This window comes from Odocoileus virginianus, chromosome 30, assembly GCF_023699985.2.
Source record: "Odocoileus virginianus isolate 20LAN1187 ecotype Illinois chromosome 30, Ovbor_1.2, whole genome shotgun sequence".
In the NCBI taxonomy this organism is placed as follows: Eukaryota; Metazoa; Chordata; class Mammalia; order Artiodactyla; family Cervidae; genus Odocoileus; species Odocoileus virginianus.
The window spans coordinates 6,537,241-6,561,113 of NC_069703.1; the positions used below are offsets into that span (position 1 = coordinate 6,537,241).

A 23,873-nucleotide genomic window follows, 5' to 3' on the forward strand; every position below is an offset into this window, starting at 1 on the left:
CATGTGGCAGAATGGGAGAGGAAGGGAACACCAGGAGACTCGGCGCCCGGACCAGACAGGGGCCAGGGGCAACTTTAAAATGCAGGCTTGCTGTCTGAGTTAGCATCTGCAAACCATGCCGGTATCTCCATTTTATATTGTAATACTCTATCATCTCATCCAAACACGCAGAGTGAAAGGTGGAAATTTTACTCCTTTCACAGAGAAAAGGGCTTCTAATAATAACAAAACCAAAATGACTTCTGAAGAAAACTGTAGATCTTTCTGATTCAAGGATGGTTGCATTTAAACAAATTTGTTTGACATTGCTAACACTGTTGGAAAGAAATAAATCAGAAAAAAAATTCAAGTTACTTTAAGACCTATGGGGTTTTGTGCAGCAAATCTTAAAGCACAGATCAGAATGGCTCTGGCCTAATCTTTATGAACAGATAAGGTTTTGAGGTTAAGGAAAATATGTGTTTGTGTCCTTGAATTTATAAAAATCAGTCCTAAAAATTAATCGACAAGGACAATCAGTGGAGAAAATATAGCACCACATCACAAATATTTTCTCAGATGATGGTTTTTGAAAAAGTATAGAAAAATTCATTTGAGTAGTTACTTCTCTGTTTATCACCATTATCTTTATCTACTTTTAACTTTCATCATTAAAAAGAAAATTAAGAATATTGACAGTTTTCCTTTTGGTAGTCTTAGCCTTAGGTAAAAATGGAAACGTAAATACATTAAAAATACACGTAGAGACTTTGCATACGCCTCTAGAAGGGAGTTTGCTGGCTAGCTCAGTTTTTGACAAAGAAAAATGGGCTGCGCTTGCTACTTGCACAAAGATGCACTGTTCACAGAACAAACCAAAAAATGGAGAATTTGTGTTTAAAAGAAATTAATATCTAACCTGATAATATACTTAGTATAAATCTTCTATTAACTGATAAAATGTGCAGCTTATTAGAATTTAAAAGCATAACTTGCCAATAAGAACTTAATACAGATACCTGGAAATTCTAACAGCAAGCCAGACACTCAACTTCATTTTTAGTACCCTATAATTAAATATATACTTCTGCTTTTTAAAAACTCAGTTTTATCAATGTGATTGTACAGTAAAGTTTCCAAAAGCAGTGAGGTAAAGTATTTGTGAAGTCGAGCCGCCTCTGTTCCGTGCACAAGGCTGCCATCTGGGCTTGTTTATTTGTGTTCCCAACTTTCTGGAACAGGGAGTTTCAGTTAGGGACCGGGTATCAAGCAAAGGAAGTGTCTTACAGAAGACGATAGTTTTTTCTTCTTTACTGTATTTTCAAACTTCAGGTTTAGTTTGGTCAAAAATATCAAATGATTAGCACAATCACAACACTTCACACAGTTGGAAGCCTCAGAATTGTCTTAGCAAATATTCTTCCACATGATGCAAGTAACATTTCCTACATGCCACCTTCTTGTGCCTTTCAGATCTTTTTCAAAACATAAACTGTCATTAAGGCTATAGCTACGTGGCCGAGAAAGCAAGCATTTTTCATGTATCCTTCTACAAATAAGCATTTGATTTAAAAGTGAAAGAACTGTTTCCAAGTAGTTTTTTTTGATTTTATAAAGTGCATATGAGCCAAATTTACAAAAAACAAAGCAAACAGAGCTGAAATCTTTCAGAATGTAATTAAGAAACAAAGCATTATTGTTAGATTGATGGAACAATCTAATTATGAAGCACCATTTAAAAAGCCACAAACCAACCCTTAAAAAAACTAGTGGTCCTTTATCTTTGAAATCTTTCATATAACAAATAAAATAGAAGCAAAAATACCTTGTAATGTAAAGTCCAGCAATACATATTCGTAAGCAAATTCTGTCTTTGTTTCCACTTGCGGTCTCTTCAGGGTAGAAAATATTTTTCCAGGGCTGCTATCATCAGGGTCTTCTAGCTTTCTAAGTCCGCACCCCATGGCAAAATCTGTAAGGAATTAAATTGCAGGATAGGGGAGGGAGACCAGCAAACTCTGTTGTTTAAGCTGCAAAAAGAAAGTTACAGACTCAACTGCTTGGATTTTTTTCTGCTAAAACATAGATACTCAAAAAGAAAACATCTGAGTCCAAAGAAAGGAGCTGAAGATTTTTTCTATCCATTTTTCTGTAAAGTCGCCGAACCCATGATGATTAAGCTACAGCTCTGGGAGGCTGGGCTTGATCTTAGTAGAAACATGCAAGCTGCTACAACTTAGCGGAGAATTTCCATGCCACGTCAATTTACAGCCAGCCCCCTACCAGAGTTCTGTCGCTCAGGGCACCAACAGTGCTTTGTCTATTCCAGTTGGCTGGATGATAAAGAAGGTGTCCAGAAACGGAAATAAGAAGGCAAAAGTGCAAATCAGATGGAAATACTTACAAGTAGAGGCTATATTCAGACATAGTGGCATGCAATTCTTTTTCTGTTTTCTCTTTTCCCTCTTTCCTGCGCCCACCCCCTCCTTCCTCCCTGCTACTACCAAGAAAGCAAAGGAGAGAGAGAGAGAGAATGAAAAAAATGGATTCTCAACGTGGTTGGAAACAAAAATCATTTCCAGAAAGGAAGTCAGGAAACTATTTCTGGAGTCTAGAAGGAAAAAGTTAAAGTTAAAAAAAAATTCCATTCTTAGTCTTTAGATAGCACTTTTGAGGATTTCTTTTCACATGAAGGTTTTTTATTTTTTTTGTCGGAAAAATCATATACTAAACTGCCACATATAAAATGTTTATATTAAACATAATAAAAAAAGTTAACTGCAAGAAGAAACATTAATGTGGATTATTAGCCTCACTAACATCTATTAAGTTTAAAATATCCTACTGTTAGAAGACTTATGATAGCAACTAACACTTCCATAGGTCCCAGAGTATCCTCAGTTAAAAAACAACTGACAACTTGATTCATTCAGCCTTACAAGTTGCTATTTACCTGAAGTCAAGAACAATTCATAATGGAACAATGTAATGAGTGTTACTGTATTTTACCATTTACATATCATACTGATGAGTATCACGTACTCATCAGAACTGTGAGCCCTGGAATCAGACCACCTGAGTTCAAATACGGCTTCTAATGCCTACTAGAGACGTGATCTTGGGCAAGTTACGGACCTCTTCAAGTTTCAATTTCCTCCCCTGTTAAATGGAGTTAATAATAGTACTTACCTCACAGGCTTGTTATGAAGTTTGAAAGAGATAATCTTATATCTTAACATTATTTTTGGCAAATAGCATAAAATAAATTTGTTACTGTGCTTTTACATTATAAAACAGGGCTGAGAATAGTAATAGAAAGGAAGTGATTCTGCCACCATTCCCATTATTTATAAAGCAAATCTTGATGAATTTCAGATTTTATAGAACACAAGCCTGAAAAGATTTTTCAGTTACATTGAAGAGTGCACATGAAAACTCTCAAAAAGGGATAGATTATTTAGTTTGTAGATCACTATGACCTCTTGTCTCTTCCTTCTGCCTTCTTTAAATAGTTTACTTCTCAGAAGTGTTTATTAACAGAGGAAAATTCCATAGTCTTTCATTCTCAAGGACAAGCACAGTTGGTCATAAGCAACTTCTGGGTAAACCTGGATAAAAAGATAGCAGATTCTGATCGAGTGTGACTGATCTGACTTCCATACCAGTCATTTTTCATGTTCTCTTTCGCTGTGAGCTCCAGACTGCCACAAATAGAGTATCTGAAGCTCACTAACTGCTATTGCTGTACTTGGTAAATTATTTATTAAATAATCATTGCATTATTAAGTATCTGCTATGTTCCAGGCACTAAATTAAATGCTGGCTGGGTACACAAGCTGACTAAATGTGGCCTCTGCCCTAAAGAAACTGAATTCTTAATGGGGAAGACAGACTTATAAACAGATAATTCCAATTTGATTTGGTAGCTGCTAAGATAGCAGGCATAGGATGCTATAGAAACCCTCGAAAGAGCCTGTAACTCAGCTTGGAGGGTATAATAGAGCTGTTTTGAAGGATGAATATGCATAAGATAGATAAACAGAGGTGGGGAGTATGTGCCAGGAAAAGGGAAAAGCATGAACCATACTATGGAATCATGAAACAGTATGGCATGAATTTGAAGGAATACAACACAGTTGAGAATTACTATAACATAAAATTTGAAAGAAGACTAAGCTGTAAGGGAGGCAAGAGTCAGTGTAATGGACTTTCTAAGTTGCACAAAGGGAATTTTGACTTTATTTTGTAGACAACAAAGGAAAATCACATAATCAAATGGAAAAATTAGAGGAGGAGTTTGAAATTAGCAAGTGACGTAAGTGTGTTTTTGGTAGGTTACTATGGTTGATTTGAGGAAGATGGTCTTAATAGTATCAAAATGGGGGGAGGCCAGTCATTCAGGAAAGTACTGCAGTAGTCCAGTTGAGAGTGGATGATTGAACAGATGAATGACTAAGATGCATCATTATGTCCTCAAAGAATTTCTATTATCTCCAGAAAAAGGAAATGCACTTCCTTTAGTTCATGATTGCATCACTTAAAACATTTTTCTCTCAAAAAGTCCAACAAAAGAAATTTTTGACTATTAATGATATTTCAAAACACATTTCCATGTCAATATGACACATATTCCTTCTATTTTAACAATTATATAGGACTTAGTTATATTAATATTATGCTTAATAAACAGCATTTTGGCTATTTTCAAAGTTTTATGGTGAAGAATTTTGTAAAGATTACTTTTTTCCCTACTTTGGATTAATCCCTAAATTCTTTGATTTTACTTCATAAATGGTCAAAGGAAACAGTTTACATACAAGGAAATCAGAAATAAGCCAAGAAAATGTATTCTAATGAGTAAATAATTCATTTACATTACTTACAGAAATATGTAGTTGGCTATAAACTGTTTAAGATATTAATGTTAGACTTTTTTTTCTTTTTATTGGTCTCTGCTGCATGGCATGTGGGATCTTAGTTCACTGACCAGGGATGGAAACTGCACCCCCTGCATTGGAAGCTTGGAGTCACTGGACCAACAGGGAAGTTTTAGCTTTTTTTTTTTCTTTAAAACTGTATTTTGGGCAGTAAGCTTTTGTTATCACACATATTTGCTCCATATCTCTTTAATGCTTGTACATTTTTAGACAAATATTTCTGGTTAAACAATGTCTTGCATCTCCAACTTGTACTTAAGAAAAATGTACATTTCTTCAATAATATATTTTTTCCATTTGAAAAAAAATGTGTTTTCCGGTTTTGTTATTTTGTTTTTTAAATAAACTTGATACTTTAGAATAATATTAGATTCACAGCAAAATTGAGTGGAAAGTACAGAAAGTTTCTATAAATCCTCTTATCCCCACTCACACACAACCTTCCACTAACACCCAGCACCATTGTGGCACTGTTATGGTGCATTTGTTACAATCAATCACACATCATTGATACATCATTATCATTCAGAGTCCTTAGATGACATTAGGGTTCATTCCTGGTGTTGCACCTTTTGACAAATAGGTACAGCAAATTTTTGACAAATATATATTGACATATATCCACCATTACAGTATCATACAGAATTGTTTTCACTGTCTTAAAAATCTGTGCTCTACCTATTCATCCCATCCTTATTTCTTGTTTAACTTTTGATGTATCTGCTAATTGTAATATAAAAGGTAAAATAGTCTGTTCTTTCCCCCCTCTGATATTCAACTGTCACAATCATATTTGTTTTCATGGATAATCTTTTGTCTGTCGTGTATCCCCAGGTTTGTTGTATATTGAGTAATTACATTAAGTAGGATACATTTCTGGAATGTTTTTTAACATTGGTCATTTTTTTCTATTGATTTATATTTGCTGCCAACTGTAGATTTCAGGGACAGTGTTCAGTTCTGTACTGTATAGGGGGTTTTCCCAAGTGCAGACTTTCATGTGGCCAGATATGATGAAGATGTATTATCAGTTCTTGTCTATGTTCCAGTATGGGCCCACTTAGTCCTTGAATGAATGAATGAGCTTTGTGAAACCATTCTCCATAATTTGTTGTTGTTCAGTTGCTAAGCTGTGTGTGACCCCATGGATTGCAGCATGCCAGGCTTCCCTGTCCTTCACTATCTCCTGGAATTTGCTCACACTCATGCCAATTGAGACAGTGATGCCATCCAACTATTTCAACCTCTGTCACCCCCTTCTCTTCCTGCCCTCAATCTTTCCCAGCATCAGGGTCTTTTCCAATGAGTCACCTTCTCCACACTAGGTGGCCAAATATTGGAGCTACAGCTTGAGCATCAGTCCTTCCAATGAAAATTCAGGGTGGATTTCCTTTAGGATGGACTGGTTGGATCTCCTTGCAGTCCAAGGGACTCTCAAGAGTCTTCTCCAGCACCACAGTTCAAAAGCGTTATTTCTTTGGCGCTCAGCTTTCTTTATAATTGGTGGCATATTATTCTCATGGTAACTACTCAAGTTTGGAACATGTGAGCTCACTGAAGTCTTAAAGCTTCTAAGAGACATGCATCATCCAACCCATTCTGTACAGAGAGAAGTTTTTGCATAATCATAAAATTTTAAAATTCAATCTATTTTATGTGATCCTGATCCAAAAAAGAGGACTTCCCTGGCGGCTCAGTGGTAAAGAATCCGCCTGCCAATGCAGGAGACTCAGGAGACTTGGATTTGATCCCTGGGTCAGGAAGATCCCCTGGAGGAGGAAATGGCAACTTACTCCAGTATTCTTGCCTGGGAAATCCATGGACAGAGGAGCCTGGTGGGCTACAGTCCATAGGGGTCACAAAGGGTTGAAAGTGACTCTGCATGCAAGCAACGCAAAAAACCCTCAAAACAACCAGTTTTATGAAATGCTATTTAGTAAGGCACCATGTGGACACAAAGATCAAGAAGCCAGTTTATGTTCTCCAGAATTCACAACCTAGCAGACCAACACTGAGTTTTAACTGCTTAATGTAAGGTTAGATTCAAAGTGTAGTCCAATTTCCTATGTAATTGGTGACTTATTAAAAGCGCTGTGCTGTGTGTTTAGTTGCTCAGTCCTGTCTGACTCTCTGTGACCCGACGGACTGCAGCCCGCCAGGCTCCTCTGTCCATGGGACTCTCCAGGCGAGAATACTGGAGTGGGAGGCCATGCCCTCCTCCAGGCGATCTTTCCGGCCCAGGGATGGAACCCACATCTCTTACATCTGCCTGCCTTTGCAGGCAGGTTCTTTGCCATTAGCATAACCTGGGGAGCCCCTTACTTCTATTTAGGGAAACGCAAATCAAGACCACAGTGAGATAACATTTTATTACAGTAAAATACAAGCAATAAAAAATTTACCATTTTTATTTTTTTTTCTGTTCTTCAATCAGAGGAAAATTGCTTTAAAATGTTGTTTTGGTTTCTGCTGTACAACCACACAATTCAGCCATAATTATATCACATCCCTCCCTTCCCTCCCTCCACCTCACCCTTCTAGGTCAGCACAGAGTGCCAGGCTGAGCAGCATATATTACACAGGAACTTCTTACCAGCTATCTATTTAACACATGGTAGTATATATATGTTGATGCTACTTTGTCTATTCATCCCACTCTCTCCTTCCTGTACTAGACTCACAATTCTGTTCTCTATACCTGCATCTCCATTTCTTCCCTGCAAACAGGTTCATCAATCTCATTTTTCTAGATTCCATATATATGCATTAATATATGATATTTGTTTTTCTCTTCCTGACTTACTTCACTCTGTGTTACAGGCTCTAGTTTAATCCACCTCCCTAGAACTGACTCAAATTCATTCTTTTTTATGGCTGAGTAATATTCCATTATATGTATGTACCACATTGTCTTTATCCATTCATCTGTTTATGGACAGCTAGGTTGCTTCCATGTTCTAGATATTGTAAATAGTGTTGCTATGAACATTGGGGTACATGTGTCTTTTTCTATTATGGTGGGATTGCTGGGTCATATGCTAGTTTTATTCTCAGTTTTTAAAGGAATCTCCATACTGTTCTCCATAGTGGCTATATTAATTTACATTCCCACCAACAGTGTAACAGAGTTCTCTTTTCTCCACATCCTCTCTAGGATTTATTTGTAGATTTTTCAATGATGGCCATTCTGACTGGTGTGAGGTGATACTTCATTGTAGTTTTAATTTGGATTTCTCCAATAATGAGCAATGCTGAGCATATTTTCATGTGTTTATTGGCCACCTGTATGTCTTCTTTGGAGAAATGTCTGTTTTATTCTGCCCATTTTTTGACTGGGTTATTTGTTTTTCTGATATTGAGCTATATGAGCTGCTTATATATTTTGGAGATTAATACTTTGTCAGTTGTTTCACTGGCAATTATTTTCTCCCATTCTCAGGGTTGTCTTTTAATCTTGTTTATTGTTTCCTTTGCTGTACAAAGATTTTAAGTTTAATTAGGTCCCATTTGTTTATTTTTGTTTTTATTTGCATTACTTTAGGAGGTGGGTCAAAGAGGATCGTGCTGTGATTTACGTCAAAGAGTGTACTGCCTACATTTTCCACTAAAGCTTTATAGTTTATCGCCTTAAATTTATGTCTTTAATCCATTTTTATTTCTGTGTATGGTGTTGAGGTGTTCTAGTTTCATCCTTTTATATACAGCTGTACAGTTTTCCCAGCACAACTTATTGAAGAGGCTGTCTTTTATTTACTGAATATTCTTGCATTCTTTGTCAAAGATAAGATGCCCATAGGTGTGTGGGTCTATCTCTGGGCTTTCTATCTTGTTCCATTGGTCTATATTTTTGTTTTTATGCTTGTACCTTATTGTCTTGATGATTATAGCTTTGTAGTATAGTTTTAGGTCAGGAAGGTTGATTCCTCCAGCTCCATTTTTCTTTCTCAAGACTGTTTTGAGAAGGCTTTCCAGGTGTCACTAGTGGTAGAGAACCCACTTGCCAATGCAGGAGACATAAGAGACATGTGTTTGATCCCTGGGTTGGGAAGATCCCCTGGGGGAGGGCATGGCTTGAGAAAAAAAAGGTTGCTTTGGCTATTCCAGGTCTTTTGTGTTTCCATACAAATTGTGAAGATTTTTGTTCTAGTTCTGTGAAAAATACCCTTGGTAATTTGATAGGGATTGCACTGAATCGGTAGATTGCTTTGGGTGTGCAGACTCAGTTGTGTCTGACTCCTTGTGACCCCATGGACAGTAGCCCGCCAGGCTCCTCCATCCATGTAACTTTCCAGGCAAGAATACTGGAGTGAGTTGCCATATCCTATAATCAATTTCATAGTATTGATTATTCCAATCCAAGAATATGGTATATCTATTTGTGTCATCTTTGATTTCATCAGTGTCTTATGGTTTTCTGCATATATCTTTTGTCACTTTAGATAGGTTTATTCTTAAGTATTTTATTCTTTTTGTTGCAATAGTGAAGGGATTGTTTCCTTAATTTTTCTTTCTGATTTTTCATTGTTAGTGTATAGGAAGAATGCAAGACATTTCTGTATTTTATATCCTGTGACATTACTGTATTAATTGATTAGCTCTAGTAATTTTCTGGTGGCATCTTTAGGGTTTCATTTTAACTATTTTAAAGTGTACAATTCAGTGGCATTAAGGACAGCTGATCATTGAACAACATGGGGGTTAGGAGCACAAACCTCCATATAGTGGAAAATTTGAGTGAAACCTTACAGTAAGCCCCTCTGCATCAGTTGTTCTGCGTCTGTGGATTCAACCAACAGTAAATTGTGTAGTGTGTATTTATTTTAAAAATCTGCATGTAAGTGGATAAATCCATGTTGTTCAAGGGTCAGCTGTACATTCACAGTGCTGTACAATGATCATCATTATTTAGCTCTAAAACTTTTTTATTACCCCCCACAAAGTAAACTCTATCCTTTAAGCATTCATTTTCCATTCCAACCTTCCTTCAGCCCCAGGCAACCACTAATATGTATTTTTGTGCATTTGTCTATTCTATTTCATATAAATGGAATATAGAACGTGGTCATTTGTGCCTGGTTACTTTTAAACATTTATCTATGTGGTGGTAATTATCAGTACTTTGTATGGCTGTATAATATTCCACTGCCTGGCTATTTGATTATCTAGTCATCAGAACATAGATGTTTGGGTTGTTTCTACCTTTTGGTTACTGAGACTAGTGTTTCTATGAATATTAGTGAGATAACTCATTTTATACTTATTTGATGGGCAAAAATTAAGAAGTGGATGATATCAAGAATTAGGGAGAATTCTTTAAGGGAAGTCACTGATGGGAATATGAATTTGTTTAATCATGCTAGAAAATAGCATTACCTTGTGAAATTGAACTTTTACATCCTATATGATTGAGCAATAGCACTCTTAGATATACACCCATGAGAAACTCTAGCATGTAAGAACCAGGAGATATATATATAGATGAGAAGGTTAATAGCAGTACTGTTTCTAAAAGCAAAAAACTTGAACCACTTAAATGTGTATTACCAGACATTTCTTTTAAGGAGTTCTGCTATAAAGGGGAGGAAAGAAATGGAGCAGTAGTGGAGATTGGGAATTTTTTTCTTTTTAAGATGGGGGAAAAATAGCATGTTTGTATATTTAAGAATTGATTACATGGACAAGGTGAAAGAAAGAATCATGGAGAAAAAAATTTCTGGAGAATCTGATTTCTCAGATACTGGATTTTTCTCCTAGTTTTAGAGGGTACTGTACATACCCTCCAGTTTTATCTATCTTTCTCTTGCCCTTTCTCAAACTGCTTGACCAAACGGCATATCAACTAAGTACTCAAAGGCTATCTGTGTATCTGTTGTAACTCCTATTGAGCATCTACTTTCTATATCACCATAGAAATCAGATCCAACTTACCATACACCTCAACTCATAAGTTACTGTGTGGCAGTCAAAATGAATTATAGAGTTACAGGCAAAAATATGATGAATCCACTATGTGTAGTGTGATATTCTTTTTTTTTTTTTTTTGGCTATGCCAAAAAAGCTGCATGGCTTCTGCAATCTTAGTTCCCAGAACAGGGATTGAACCTGGGCCATGCAGTGAAAAGGCCAAGTCCTAACCACTGGACCAGCAGGGAATTCTCATGATATCCTTTTTTAGAATGCTTATTACAAGCAAAATTAAACAATATGTTGCCTTGTTGTTGTGCACTTTCTAAATCCTATCCAACTCTTTGCAACCCCATGAACTGCAGCACACCAGGCTCCCTTGTCCTTCACCATTTCCAAGTTTGCTCAAATTCATGTCTGTTGAGTCAGTGATGCCAACCAACCAGCTCATCCTCTGTCGCCCTTCTCTTCTCCTGCCTTCAATCTTTCCCAGTATCAGGGTCTTGTCCAATGAGTCCACTCTTGGCATCAGGTGGCCAAAATATTGGAGCTTCAGCATCAGTCCTTTCAATGAATATTCAGGGTTGATTTCCTTTAGAACTGATTGGTTTGAACTCCTTGCAGTGCAAGGGACTCTCAAGGCTTGTGTCTCTATAGGCTTAGACATACTATATATGTAATAACATATATGCAAAATTCAGGACAATGATTACCTCTGGGAAGAAGACAGGAAGACAAGGAGAAAAAGAGCACATAGATCTAAATCGTCAGTAATCTCCTAGTTCAGTGGGTCTCAAAATTTCAGTGTGCATCAGAATCCCTGGAAAGCTCATTAAAACCTAGACGGCTGGGAGCCTCCAGAGCTTTTGATTCAGGAGGTGAGTGTGGGGCCTAAGAATATGCATTTCTAACAAGGTTCCAGGTGCTGTTTTAATGCAGCTCTGCTGAGATCAAATACAGAAAACCACTTCCAGTTTATAAATTGGATTGTGGGTTCACAGGCGTTACATTTGCTTTTATTATTAAAATAATATAATAAACTTATGCTATTATTAAATCATTAAGTTAAATGGGAGGGAAAAAAGACGGCCAGTCATAGACCAAAGATGAGAGTACGTCAAGAAGCAAGGTTTAATATGAATCCAGTTCTGGGCTCTGGAGGCATCCTTTTTGAAAAATGCTAGCATTCCCTTACTAAAAGCAAACATGAAAAACACTTCTCTAGAACCTCAGGATCATTTTAGAAGAATACTACTGGCAACCACATTGAGAAATAAATCTGAAGAGTGTTTTTTTCCTTAGGCGCACAGGGAAAGTATTCCAGCTTTCTGAATCTCAACAATCTCTGCAAAGACTGGACATATCACAAGCTAAGCTCTTTCATGGGTTCAACAAAAACTGCATTTGTAGAAAAGATTTCTCTTACTTTTTCAGATCTTACCCTTTCCTCAAGTGCTTTATTTAGGTCATTATTTTTCTTCCTTCCCTTCTCCCTCCTCCTTTCTGGATTTATTGTATCCACTAGGTTCTGAGACGAAAATGTATATGATATTTTAGATTCCTACCTTGACCAGGGCTATGTAGAGGGTATACTCCTGCAACTGGTCACTGACAGGAGTTTGAGGAATGCCTGAATATAAAATTCTTGCTCACAAGCAAGTCAGCCTGGAGAAAAAACCCCCCCCAAAAACCAGATCCACAAATATAAAATTTCACCCCAGAGCAGGACACGCAGCATATTATAGAAGGATACAGACTTATTTGCTTTCACAACCTCTCCTACACTCAGCCCGCTCCCACAATTCACAACCGCTGCACAGAGGCCCGCGGAGGCAGGAGCGCGGGCGGGGCGGCGGAGGCCGGCCTTCATTGGCTTTCTGGCCGGAAGCGGCGGTGCGGCCCGGCTGCGCATGCGCCCCTCACACGTGCTTCCAGAACGCCCCCTCCGCAGCTGGAGATCCGCGGGCGTCATGCTGCGAATTTCTGCCTTACGGCTGCTAGGACGCAGGGGGGCGAGGGTCTCGCTCTCTGAGGACTTTAGTTTACGCCAGTACAGCTCGGGCCCTCTTGGTGTCCGCGACGATACCCGCGACTCGCGCGCCTACTTTACCACACCCATTTTCTACGTGAACGCCGCGCCGCACATCGGGCACCTGTACTCCGCGCTGCTGGCGGACGCCCTGTGCCGACACCATCGCCTCCGAGTTCCCAGTGGCGCGGCCACCGGATTCTCCACGGGTACCGATGAGCACGGCCTGAAGATTCAGCAGGCAGCAGCCGCCGCGGGCCTGGCTCCGTCCGAGCTGTGCGACAGAGTCTCTGCCCAGTTCCAGCAGCTTTTCCGGGAGGCTGACATCTCTTCCACCGACTTCATCCGCACCACCGAGGCCCGGCACCGGGTAGCTGTGCAGCATTTCTGGGGGATGCTGAAGGCTCGGGGTCTTCTCTACAAGGGTCTCTATGAAGGTTGGTATTGCGCCTCCGACGAGTGCTTCCTGCCTGAAGCCAAGGTCACCAGGCAGCCCGGCCCGTCGGGGGATTTGTGTCCTGTATCTCTCGAGAGCGGACACCCGGTCTCTTGGACCAAGGAAGAAAACTACATTTTTAGGCTGTCCCAGTTCCGGGAGCCGCTCCAGCAGTGGCTGCGGGGCGACCCTCAGGCCATAATACCGGAGCCATTCCATCACACAGTCCTTCAGTGGTTGGAGGAGGAACTGCCGGACCTATCGGTCTCTCGAAGGAGTAGCCACTTGCACTGGGGCATTCCGGTACCCGGGGACGATTCGCAGACCATCTACGTATGGCTGGATGCCTTGGTCAACTACCTTACTGTAATTGGCTACCCAAACGCTGAGTTCAAATCTTGGTGGCCGACCACCTCTCATATCATAGGTAAGGACATTCTCAAATTCCACGCTATCTACTGGCCTGCTCTCCTCTTAGGGGCCGGCATGAGCCCACCACACCGCATCTACGTCCACTCCCACTGGACAGTCTGTGGTCAGAAGATGTCTAAGAGCTTGGGTAACGTGGTGGATCCCAGGACTTGCCTTGACCGATATACGGTGGATGGCTTCCGCTACTTTCTTCTTCGGCAGGGCGTCCCCAGCTGGGATTGTGATTACTATGATGAAAAGGTGGTTAAGTTGTTGGATTCCGAGCTGGCAGATGCTTTGGGAGGTCTCCTGAACCGATGTACTGCCAACAGGATCAATCCTTCCGGAATCTATCCGGCTTTCTGCACTGCTTGCTTTCCCAGTGAGCCAGGCTCGGCGGGGCCGTCAGGTCGTGCTCAGGCAGAGGACTACGCTCTGGTGAGCGCAGTGGCCACTTTGCCCGAGCAGGTAGCAGACCACTATGATAACTTTCAGATCTATAAGGCTCTGGAGGCAGTGTCCAGCTGTGTCCGGCAGACCAACGGCTTTGTCCAAAGGCATGCGCCGTGGAAGCTGAACTGGGAGAGCCCCGTGGATGCTCCCTGGCTGGGTACTGTGCTTCATGTGGCCTTGGAGTGTTTGCGAGTCTTTGGAACTCTGCTCCAGCCTGTCACCCCAAGCCTAGCTGACAGGCTGCTGTCTAGGTTGGGGGTTTCTTCCACAGAGAGGAGCCTTGGAGAGCTCCATTTCTTATCTCGATTCTATGGACACCCATCCCCTTTTGAAGGGAGGAGACTGGGACCTGAAACTGGGGTCTTGTTTCCAAGACTGGACCAGTCTAGGTCCTGGCTGGTAAAAGCCCACAAGACCTAGAAACTCAGTTTTTATTAGCTTGTGGTAAAAAAATAAATTTGTTATTTTCTTATTTTTTGCATTTTCAGGGAAATTATATTAATGCTTTCTAAAGTGTTGCATCAAATGAGCACATAAGTAATGTCCCTGTGAAAAGAGGTTTGATAGCCTTTCAGGAGCCTGCTCCCTACTCTTCAGTTTTCTGTGTCCATTAACCACTGTCCTTTGTACCCCAGTGTCTCTGAGATGTCTCCAGGGGTAAGAGACAACTTTGCTGATACTGCTCCTTCTCACTGTACCTCCGTCCAAACCACAGTTGTTTGCCCAGACTACCTCTCATGGCTTGTTTTTCATTGGCCTGGCTTCTGCTGGGCAAATTAATGAGAGTGGGGGTTGGAGGCCCCCTACCTCAGCTTTTGCTTTGTTATATATGTTGAGTCTCCTGTTGGAAACAGATTGTTTCATTAAACCTTTAAACACCCATGCCCTGGATTAGATGATTTTCGCCTGTGTTTCTATTTTTGATTCTTAACGATCTTGACTCCCAGTTTTGCTAGTTAATTGTCCAGTAGTTGTGCTTTGTACCATTATACTTGAACCGGTAGATGGCTCTAGTCTCATATTTAATTAACACTGAGGTTTCAGAATATTTAAAATAAATTTTCTGCTTTGTAATTTTGCATAATTTAAAGAAAAAATTATATTTTCTTAAAATAAGGATAACTGCAACCACTGCTGTTTTACAGTAAACAATAAAAAAGATCAAAATCCTCATTTCAGACTACTGGAAAAGGACATTCACTCCATTAGATGTTTAGTCAGCTAATAAGTAACTATCACATGTGTTTGGACCATGATAAATTATAAACCTCTCTTGATTTATTTGGTATGTTAAAAATTTTTTAAACTTTAATAATGTTAGGTTTACAGGTGTGATTTAAAAAATCTGTAGAAAGTTCAGAAGGGTAATATTTTCTTTATATTTCTTGGTCTTAACTTTGTTATCCACATATATAATTTACCTTATATGATTTCTTTTGGTCAATCAGTATGTATAATACAATACAGAAATTGTGGAATACTTATTATAAATTTAATATGTTTACTTTCAAGTAGTTTTTATTAATTATTTTGCTCCTTTAACTTAAGTTATTAAAGTTTAAAAGTTTTTTAAGTACCTTATTCAGATCTGTTCTGTTGCGTTTGTTGAAGGTGATGGTGAAAGGAGGAAATGATCAATGCTCCAGGAATCTCAAACTGGATTTAGGGATCTCTCCAAGCCTCCATAAAAGAACATCACAGAGAAGATGTTAAGATATCAATTTATACAGTGACTACAACATAGTAAGCCAGCATTATTTGCCCAGACTACCTCTCATGGCTAATCTCATAGGTGATTAGACAGCTAGGGCAAAGTTTAAAATGAGAACTTGCCTTGAGATATGCATTCTAAGCATGGTAGCAAGCAGAGAGAGCTCACTATGAACTAAACTATTGTGCTGGTAGTTCCCCCAGGTTTATTCTGGGTGCTACTGTTCAGCTCCAGTTTCTATTTATTAATTAGTGTAGTGAGAGATTTCTGGCTGCTTGGAAACATTGCTTAGAAAAGAATGCCCAAAGGCATTCTAAGGGTGGAAGGACCATTTCTACCAGTGTTCCTTTAGACCCTCCTTATTCTTCATAATGGAATCTTGGGCTTTCCATAGGACATATTCCAGTTATCTGCTGGGATTACTAGGGTAGATTACTGGGACCTGGGATGGCATATAATATCTCTTGGGGCTGGAGAGCAAAGCAGTGAAAGAGATGGGATGTTTACATGGATGAAGGAAAACAGACTTGGAAAGCAGTGTTGATAACCTCTGCCTTTGTAGTGCCATTATAACAGTTCTACAGCCCCTATCATGAGTGGAGGAACAGTGTCTTCCACTGGAATGGTCTTTGCTATGGCCTAATGCCGATTAGTACACTGCACCTTGGCTTGCTGTGTGTTAATGGAGTTCCTTTTGTGCAGTCTGTCATTTGTGTAGGCACTTAAGTTCCACCAGAGTGTTTGTGGTAGTTGAGGACACAGGGGAACGGGGAGCCAAGAGGAGAGGGCATACTAATTACGGAAGACAGGATATTTTGAGTGAAGGAGTGTGGTAAGTTGGATAGGACTTATTCTGTGGTGGTATGGAAGATGAACCAGTCAGATTCTCTGCAGGAGGCAGGATAGGTAAAGCAGGGATCCTTAGAGTACTGAGTTGGTATGTTCAGTTTGATTCAGCAGTTTAAGAATGGCAAGTAGAGGATAGGTGAAACTTAAAACTGGCAGGCATGCATTTCTAAGAGAGTACACCTTAACCACTTTGTGGGAAAAGATGATAAATTTGTAGACTTCTAAGAACTTCCCTGTCCCAGAACTGCTAACACCTTATGTGGCATCTTGTGGATTCCTTGACGAGAAAGGAAGTTTCTCCCAATATTATCCTAAGGCTCTCAACTATCAATTTTTGGGTATTTTTGGAGGCAGTTTTGCAGGAGGTGATAGAGCACTGGTCAGGTGTTCATGGAATGTCATGTTAAAGTAATAATAAGCTGTCAACTCAGAAGACTACAGTCCACTGTGAAATCATGCAAGAAGTTGTGGGCAATGTATATGTGGCACCATTGTATATTAGAGGGCTATTCTACAAGTGAACTCACAGATAGGCACCTCAGAAGTCAGAAGACCTACTGCTATATGGGGGTCAAGAATAGGCAGGAACAAGAAATAGTTACAGTCTCATTTCACTGAAATCTCATACTTATTCTGGAAGTAGGCCTTATTATTTTTCTTGAGCACCTGTGTGACTCTATAGGGACTGAGAAGAGCCTGAGAAATTGAGTATTAAGTTGATCACTCAAGAAGGCTTAGGCCGCAACATGGGCTCTCAGGTACAGGCTCTCCTCCCTCAGCCCCCCATAGTTGTATCCATTATTGACACATAACTCTTTGGATCTGGGAAGTTCTGAAACTGAAGTAAAGCCAGTAGTTGGTCAGGTTTTGGGCCTCCAACTAGGATGACATAATCATGAAGTTTGAGTAGCAGGTGGCAGTACTGAGCAATCAACAGATTACTTCTTGGGCATTATGGTAGGGATAGTTTACTGGCTCTCTGTTTCATTCCTGAGTAGGTGGGTAGTTGCAGTGTCAGCCTGCATTAGTGTAACTTTGAGTTACAGTGGGGAAGCAGCCATGCCTCTTGATTAAGACTCGGTCCATAAAGTTGCTGTATAATATTGCCTCCTGGAGGCAGTTCCCCCCCATCCATAGTTCTACCAGATGTAGAACAACTGTTCTTGCTAATGAGGTCTGGGATGCTGTAAACATTGATAGGTCCTCGTCCTCATTTTTTTGCCAGAATGAATAATATCAGTGGACCTGAAAAGATGTAGACCTACTGGCAGTGATGTGTCTTATTTTTGCTGCAAAAGTTAAGTAGTTCAGAGGGATTGAGGGGAGCTTGGGCACAGGTGGAGGTAACCAAGATTACAAATTAGGGGGATCAGTTCTAGAACAAAGCCTTGGAGCCCCTTGCAAAACTAAGGCAGTATAAAATATGTCATTTCAGCATAACACAGTTGGCCCTGCCCCTTGTTCCGCTAGGAGCTTTAGATAGGGTTGGTTAACTTCTATCAATAGGAACACACTAAATTTGGAGGTTAATATTGCTGGAAGGCCAGAACAGTAACAACCAAGTGAATTAAGGTCAATTAGTGTGGATTTTAACTTTTCAAGAAGAGGGTCTTACTCTTTTTTTTTGAGGCAGAGGATAGGAGAATCCCAGCCTAAGCTGGTTTCTTCTATCATCAAGAACTACTTAAGTTGAAGGGAAGGAAGTAGACAGTTCAGAGGTGAAATTGTGAAATTGACTTCTTACTTTTACCCTGTGTAGATCCTGTGAATTAAGAGGAACCATCTAATGGAATAGTTGACCATATTTAAAATACTATGCTTTAGATTATATTAATTATATTGATCAGTTTCTACTTAAATTTCCATGACGAGTAAAGGGGATTGGGAAGAGGTACACCACGAGGCTCTTCCCATGGTATGGACAACTACAAATAATGTACTCTCTACTGTGCTGCTTCTCGTCTATAGCTGTTGGGAGCTTCAGTCTAACTTGGATCTTCACCAAAGTAAGGTGAGACTAGAGACTATAGTATAGAAGTTCCATCCTTGGCTATGAATTGTATTTCACTCCTGTTTGGTCTGTGACACAATTTACTCACCATAAGTCCACAGCTCCTTACTTAAGAAAATGATGGTATGAAATGTCAGGATGTTTCAGGAAACCAAATGTATGATCTGCAAGAAGAAAATAACTCCAAGGAGAGATGAGATCTGCCTTCACATCATTAAGGATTTTTGGATGAAACATTTGCAGAGGGCCTAGAAGACTCACTTAGGTAAGCTGAAGGGACAGCTCTAGGAATAACTGGAAGTGGATGATGCCAGTTATCTTCGTGTATGGTATGGGTAAAATGGTACTAACCTCTATGCTACCACTCTCAAGGTACGTATACCCCCTCATTGGTTGACAGTCACTGGTTTATGGGATTGAACAGGAGGTGAACCTTCAAGAACTAGTTTATGATTGATACAGATATGAATCATTGTTTTATTCTCTTAATACAGTCAATAAAAGTGTGACTAATTACACATTTTTCCTAATTAAAATATTTTAAAAGGATAATAACTTTTACTTTGGAACACATTAAATATGATAGTGTCAGTAGTTTGACTTCCTTTGAACTAATCTAGAAATGTCTACTGGTTAAAAGGCTACAAATATTACAAATAAAAGTTAACAAGCATGTTACATAATTTGGTTAATCACTAAAATAACACAACTGGAATGTATTTCTTCTTAGCAAGATGAAATGTTAAAGAACTCAATTCAACAGAAGACAGGAAGGTGAAAAAAAGAGCAAAGAAAAATGAAAAATATGGTAAAAGAAAACCCATAATGGCATGGCAGAAATAAATACAAATATATCAGTAATTAAAACATCATAGGATGGAATTTCTGTCAAAAGGAAGCAGTATTGAAGCTTAAATTTAAAAAGTTAGCTATATGTAGTTAAAAGGTATATACTTAAACATAACAGAAAATAAGACATGAAGAGGCATAAATTAACCAAAAAAAAGCTGGCATCATAATAGTAGACAATCTATTTTGAGGGGATAATCATTACTAAAGATGAAGTGAGACTGAATATAAAAGGAACAATATACCAATAAGTTATAACAATTAAACTTGTATAATCTAACAGCCTCAAAATATAAAAAGTTAAAATTGAAGATGACAAGAAATGTTCCAATTTGGAAAGAAATTAAACTGCCATTTGTGAGTTCAGAGAAACTAGGCAATGAGAAAGTAAAATAACTTATACTAGATGTTAGCATTTCAGTCTTTAATGCTCACCACTTACTGTATCATCACTTCTAAGGGTAGAAAAAAATGAAAACATTATAGCAGGTAAGGTTTTTGTTACTCTTAAAACCTTGTCTTTTTCCATGCATGCTTCTGTGAAAATTGTTATTCACTTGCTTTTTGAGTAGAAATGCCAACAAATATACCTGTTCAATGAGTCCTTTCTAGATTATTAAAAGAGAACAATCCCATGGCCATACTTTTACCAATTTTCCTGTTAGTTCAATAGTAAGTGAAGGTGAAGGGAGGACCACCAGTTCTGTGTTCCTCATTTGTGTTCTCTCATTTACTCTTTCCATCAACCCTAGTAAGCATTCTTTCAACTCTGTTTAACTGATAAGAAATTGAGACACCAGAGAAGTTAAGTAACTTAGCTAAACTTATACAGCTTATAAAACAGGAGAGCCTAGACTCAAACTTGTTTTAGTGCCAGAGCCTCAGCCCCATCCTTAACACCAACACCACAACAATCCCCGAGTGTGTACGGAGCCTTGTATTGTGAGGAAGAGGAAGTAGTAAAATCAGATCCAGAGATCTGAAAATGAGAAGTCTAAATAAGAACACTTAATTGAAATACATTAATCAGTGTTTCATGGTGAGGAGTTAGTTCTTGATAGCTAGATTATGAGTGCCATATGAGTGCCAAACATATGAGTGCCAAAAAAGAAACCTAGGAAAAATACTTACCTTATAATGAAATATATTTCTTTTCTTGCTTTCAATAGTTTCCTTTATATATGCTGCTTATGTGTATTGGTGTAAATGGTTAAAGACTTTAATAACTTTATAGTCTCTTTTTTCTTTTTCCTTAAGATTATTTCTTATTTTCAGAAGTGTTCCAAATTTTTGAATCCAACAGTTCTCTAAGTGAAAGTATGTTGTCATAAATTCATGAATCCAAGTATTTAAAAATAACATTTTACTAATTAATACTTTATACATTTATCTCTAAACATGAAAACATGGCAATATTCAAATTTTATTTGAATTAACTATTATAGTAATAAAGCCAGAGAATTTTATGAGGTCACACTGAAACTTTTTCATTTCATACATACAGTTTTAATACAAACAAACTTATTACAAGGCTCATCTACTTACTAACAATTTAAGTTCTACGACTTTACTGAACATTTATTACTGTATTCTTATGACATCTTTGCTAACAAGCTTGCAGGAACCAGATTAAATGCCCTTGACTCCAGTTACTACCAAAGCAAATACCACCCTGTTAGCTAAAATGCCACATATTGGATAACTCCTGGTAAACTATATCTGACATATGTCACATATGACAGTCAAGACGTGTTTTAACTTCTACAAATTCTGTAGAGACTCTATTATGAATTTCATAAAGAACACTGTCATATTTTACTTTTTTAATGAAATGTAGCTAAAGTTGGACATGGGTTACACCTTGAAGAAGTTTAGGATGAAACCTATGTGTATATAGGTCTCTTGGTTATCATCTAAATTGTATATTAAAGTCCTTGTTAACATGGAAGCTAGGAACATCTACATCTTTATGTTATAAGTAATTTCTTCCAAACTCTTTAAATTCAAACTATGCAGTCCCAAGTTAGCAAGGCATGATGGGTACTTTCCCAGTATTTGCATTGTAGATTATGACTTGCTAATAGTATCAGAGTGAAATATTATAAAAAAATATCCTACATCATCTACATAATCTACATTCTTAACATTACCATTAAAATTCACTTACTAAAGGAATTTACAAAGGCTTTCCTACAGCAAAGACTCTTCAGTCCTGGTAAATTCAAATTATTGCATTAACTCTTCATATTTAAATTTCTGTAAAAATTATTCTATGGAAACTCCCTAAATTTTTTAAAAGAGAAACTTTTTAGTCCTGAGTTCAGTTTCATTTTACAACTCATTACTGGAATGTAATTAAATAAATCAAGTTACAGTGTATAAGAAGCCCATTTTGGTATTATAGAAGAAAATTGTTAAGTACTAAAATAAAATGAATTGTTTGAAAATACGTATGGTTAATTGCATGAAAATTGATGGTTGGACGTTCATACCATTTTAAGATTTGGAAGGAGTGTTTTTTGCTGAATATAATAGAAATATTCTTAACGTTCATGATGACATTGACCCAGTTAAAAGTCTATTAGTTAATAATCCTCAAAGAATAAACTTTTTTCTTATTAAAATGTCCACATAAAAATCAGCTTATGGATAAAATAATCTCCCTGCCTGAATAAAATAATCCTAAGGTTGACTTTATAGGGTAGGAAAAATTTACATCTATTAGTATCTTTTAAAACATAGTTTGCATAATAGGCATATTAATAAGGATTTTAGGGAGTTTCTTTTATGTGTTGTTAAAAGTATGTTATAGAAGTGGATATTCTGTAGCTTTCTTTGGTACCAAAGTTAAGACATTTTGAAAACTAAGATCTTAAATATGACTAGCAAGAAACACACTGAAAGTATTAAAAATAATCTCAAATTGTTACTGTATACTTTAAAATTGCTATCCTTTAGATTTTTTCTCCAGAACAAAAAAAAAAGATATGCTTTTTTAGGTAATACTTTTTATATTAATTAAACATTTCCTTTGTGTACTATCATTGGTTGTTTCAGAACTATATGAGGCTAAGGTTTAGTCTTATCTTAGTTCATTTTTATATCATGACTTATAACAAAAAGCTAATTGTAGCAATTATAACATGTAAACATGTGATATAACATGTAACAATTATAACAAAAAGCTAAAATGACATAAAAAGATAATTAAAAGCTAAAACATTGATCTCATAGTTATTAAAGCTGCTTTTGCTATCATGGATATGTTATATTATGTTTTATATTAGCTATAATATATATAGCTATATATATATTTATATATATAACATATGTTTTATATTAGCTATAAAATAAGAGGAAAATATCACAATTTAAATGGAACAGGTTTTTTTTTTTAGGGATACATTGACTTTAACACTACCTGCATTTTTTCTTTATTTTATATCTGAAGAGAAAGATGAAGTAATGTAATCTTTACAGAATTTAGTAAATGCACTGTGGAAATACATGAAAACATTTTGGTAAAGAGAACATTTGCCTATAATATATTACCTAAGAAAAATACCAATGTAAATCTGTTTTTGAAGCAAAATGCAATTATTCTTGGACTCTAGAAATTTATTAGTTTTAGAAAAAAATGCTCTGGTGTATACCTAATAAGCATGAATTATAAATATGGGATTAAAATGTATACTGAAAATACCAGACAAGTGGAGTATTAGATTGTTTCATCATATTTTGATAAAGGCTCCAATTATAGAACATTGGACCATAACATATAGCATGCTACTTTCAAAATTAATGTAGAAAAATAAAATATTCTCAATAGATGGATTGGCCTTTGGGTGTGTCAGAATATCTTTATATTATTTATTCTATAACTGTGCTATATTACATTTTATTCCTAAAGATAAATATTTTAGCCCAGAAACGTTTTGGTGAAATACTCCAAAAATATATACATCAATGGTAGTTCATCATTCTTCATGAGTCAGGGTTAAAAAAAGTTAACTCGTTATAACTGGGTTTTCTTTCTAATATTATAAGAAAGTTTTTTTTACAAGAAAGTTTTAATATATAATTAAAAAAATATGTAATTCTTACTCTTTCCTAATAGAGGTGCAAACCAACTCTAGTTATATGAGTGGACATAAAATTTAAGTAGTGAAGAAAATAAGACTCCTAGCATTGTGCAATCAAATTTAAATAAATGCTATAATAAATTTCCATGTAGTCAGTTTAAATATTACTTATTTATGTAATAATTTCTATTCTTTATTATTGAAAAGAATATGTTTTTGCAG

At 37.5% G+C, this 23,873-nt stretch overlaps 2 protein-coding genes across 8 annotated transcripts in view; one reads left to right on the plus strand and one right to left on the minus strand.

The window, feature by feature from the left end:
- The window catches only part of RFTN2 (raftlin family member 2), an 85,990-nt gene extending 65,003 nt beyond the window's left edge, over positions 1-20,987 (minus strand). Inside the window, exons 1-3 of one of the 7 annotated variants that reach the window (XM_020893561.2) lie at positions 18,809-20,987; positions 15,727-15,829; positions 1,805-2,009 (exon numbers count right to left, since the gene is read on the minus strand). In XM_020893561.2, the coding sequence (XP_020749220.1) occupies positions 1,805-1,943 (139 nt within the window). In that variant the 5' untranslated portion in view covers positions 1,944-2,009; positions 15,727-15,829; positions 18,809-20,987. Of the gene's footprint in view, positions 1-1,804; positions 2,010-2,383; positions 2,659-12,385; positions 12,619-15,726; positions 18,454-18,808 lie in introns of those variants that run through there. The other 6 variants (XM_070458503.1, XM_020893563.2, XM_020893565.2 and 3 more) reach the window with 6 other exon arrangements.
- MARS2 (methionyl-tRNA synthetase 2, mitochondrial) lies at positions 12,732-15,031 on the plus strand. The gene has a single exon (XM_020893558.2). The coding sequence runs from the start codon at positions 12,791-12,793 to the stop codon at positions 14,567-14,569; it is 1,779 nt and encodes a 592-aa protein (XP_020749217.1). The 5' UTR covers positions 12,732-12,790; the 3' UTR covers positions 14,570-15,031.
- Positions 20,988-23,873: the final 2,886 nt, after the last annotated feature.

Coding starts and splice junctions, on each gene's coding strand:
- MARS2 (XM_020893558.2), top strand. CDS start 12,791: ATGCTGCGAATTTCTGCCTTACGGCTGCTAGGACGCAGGGGGGCGAGG.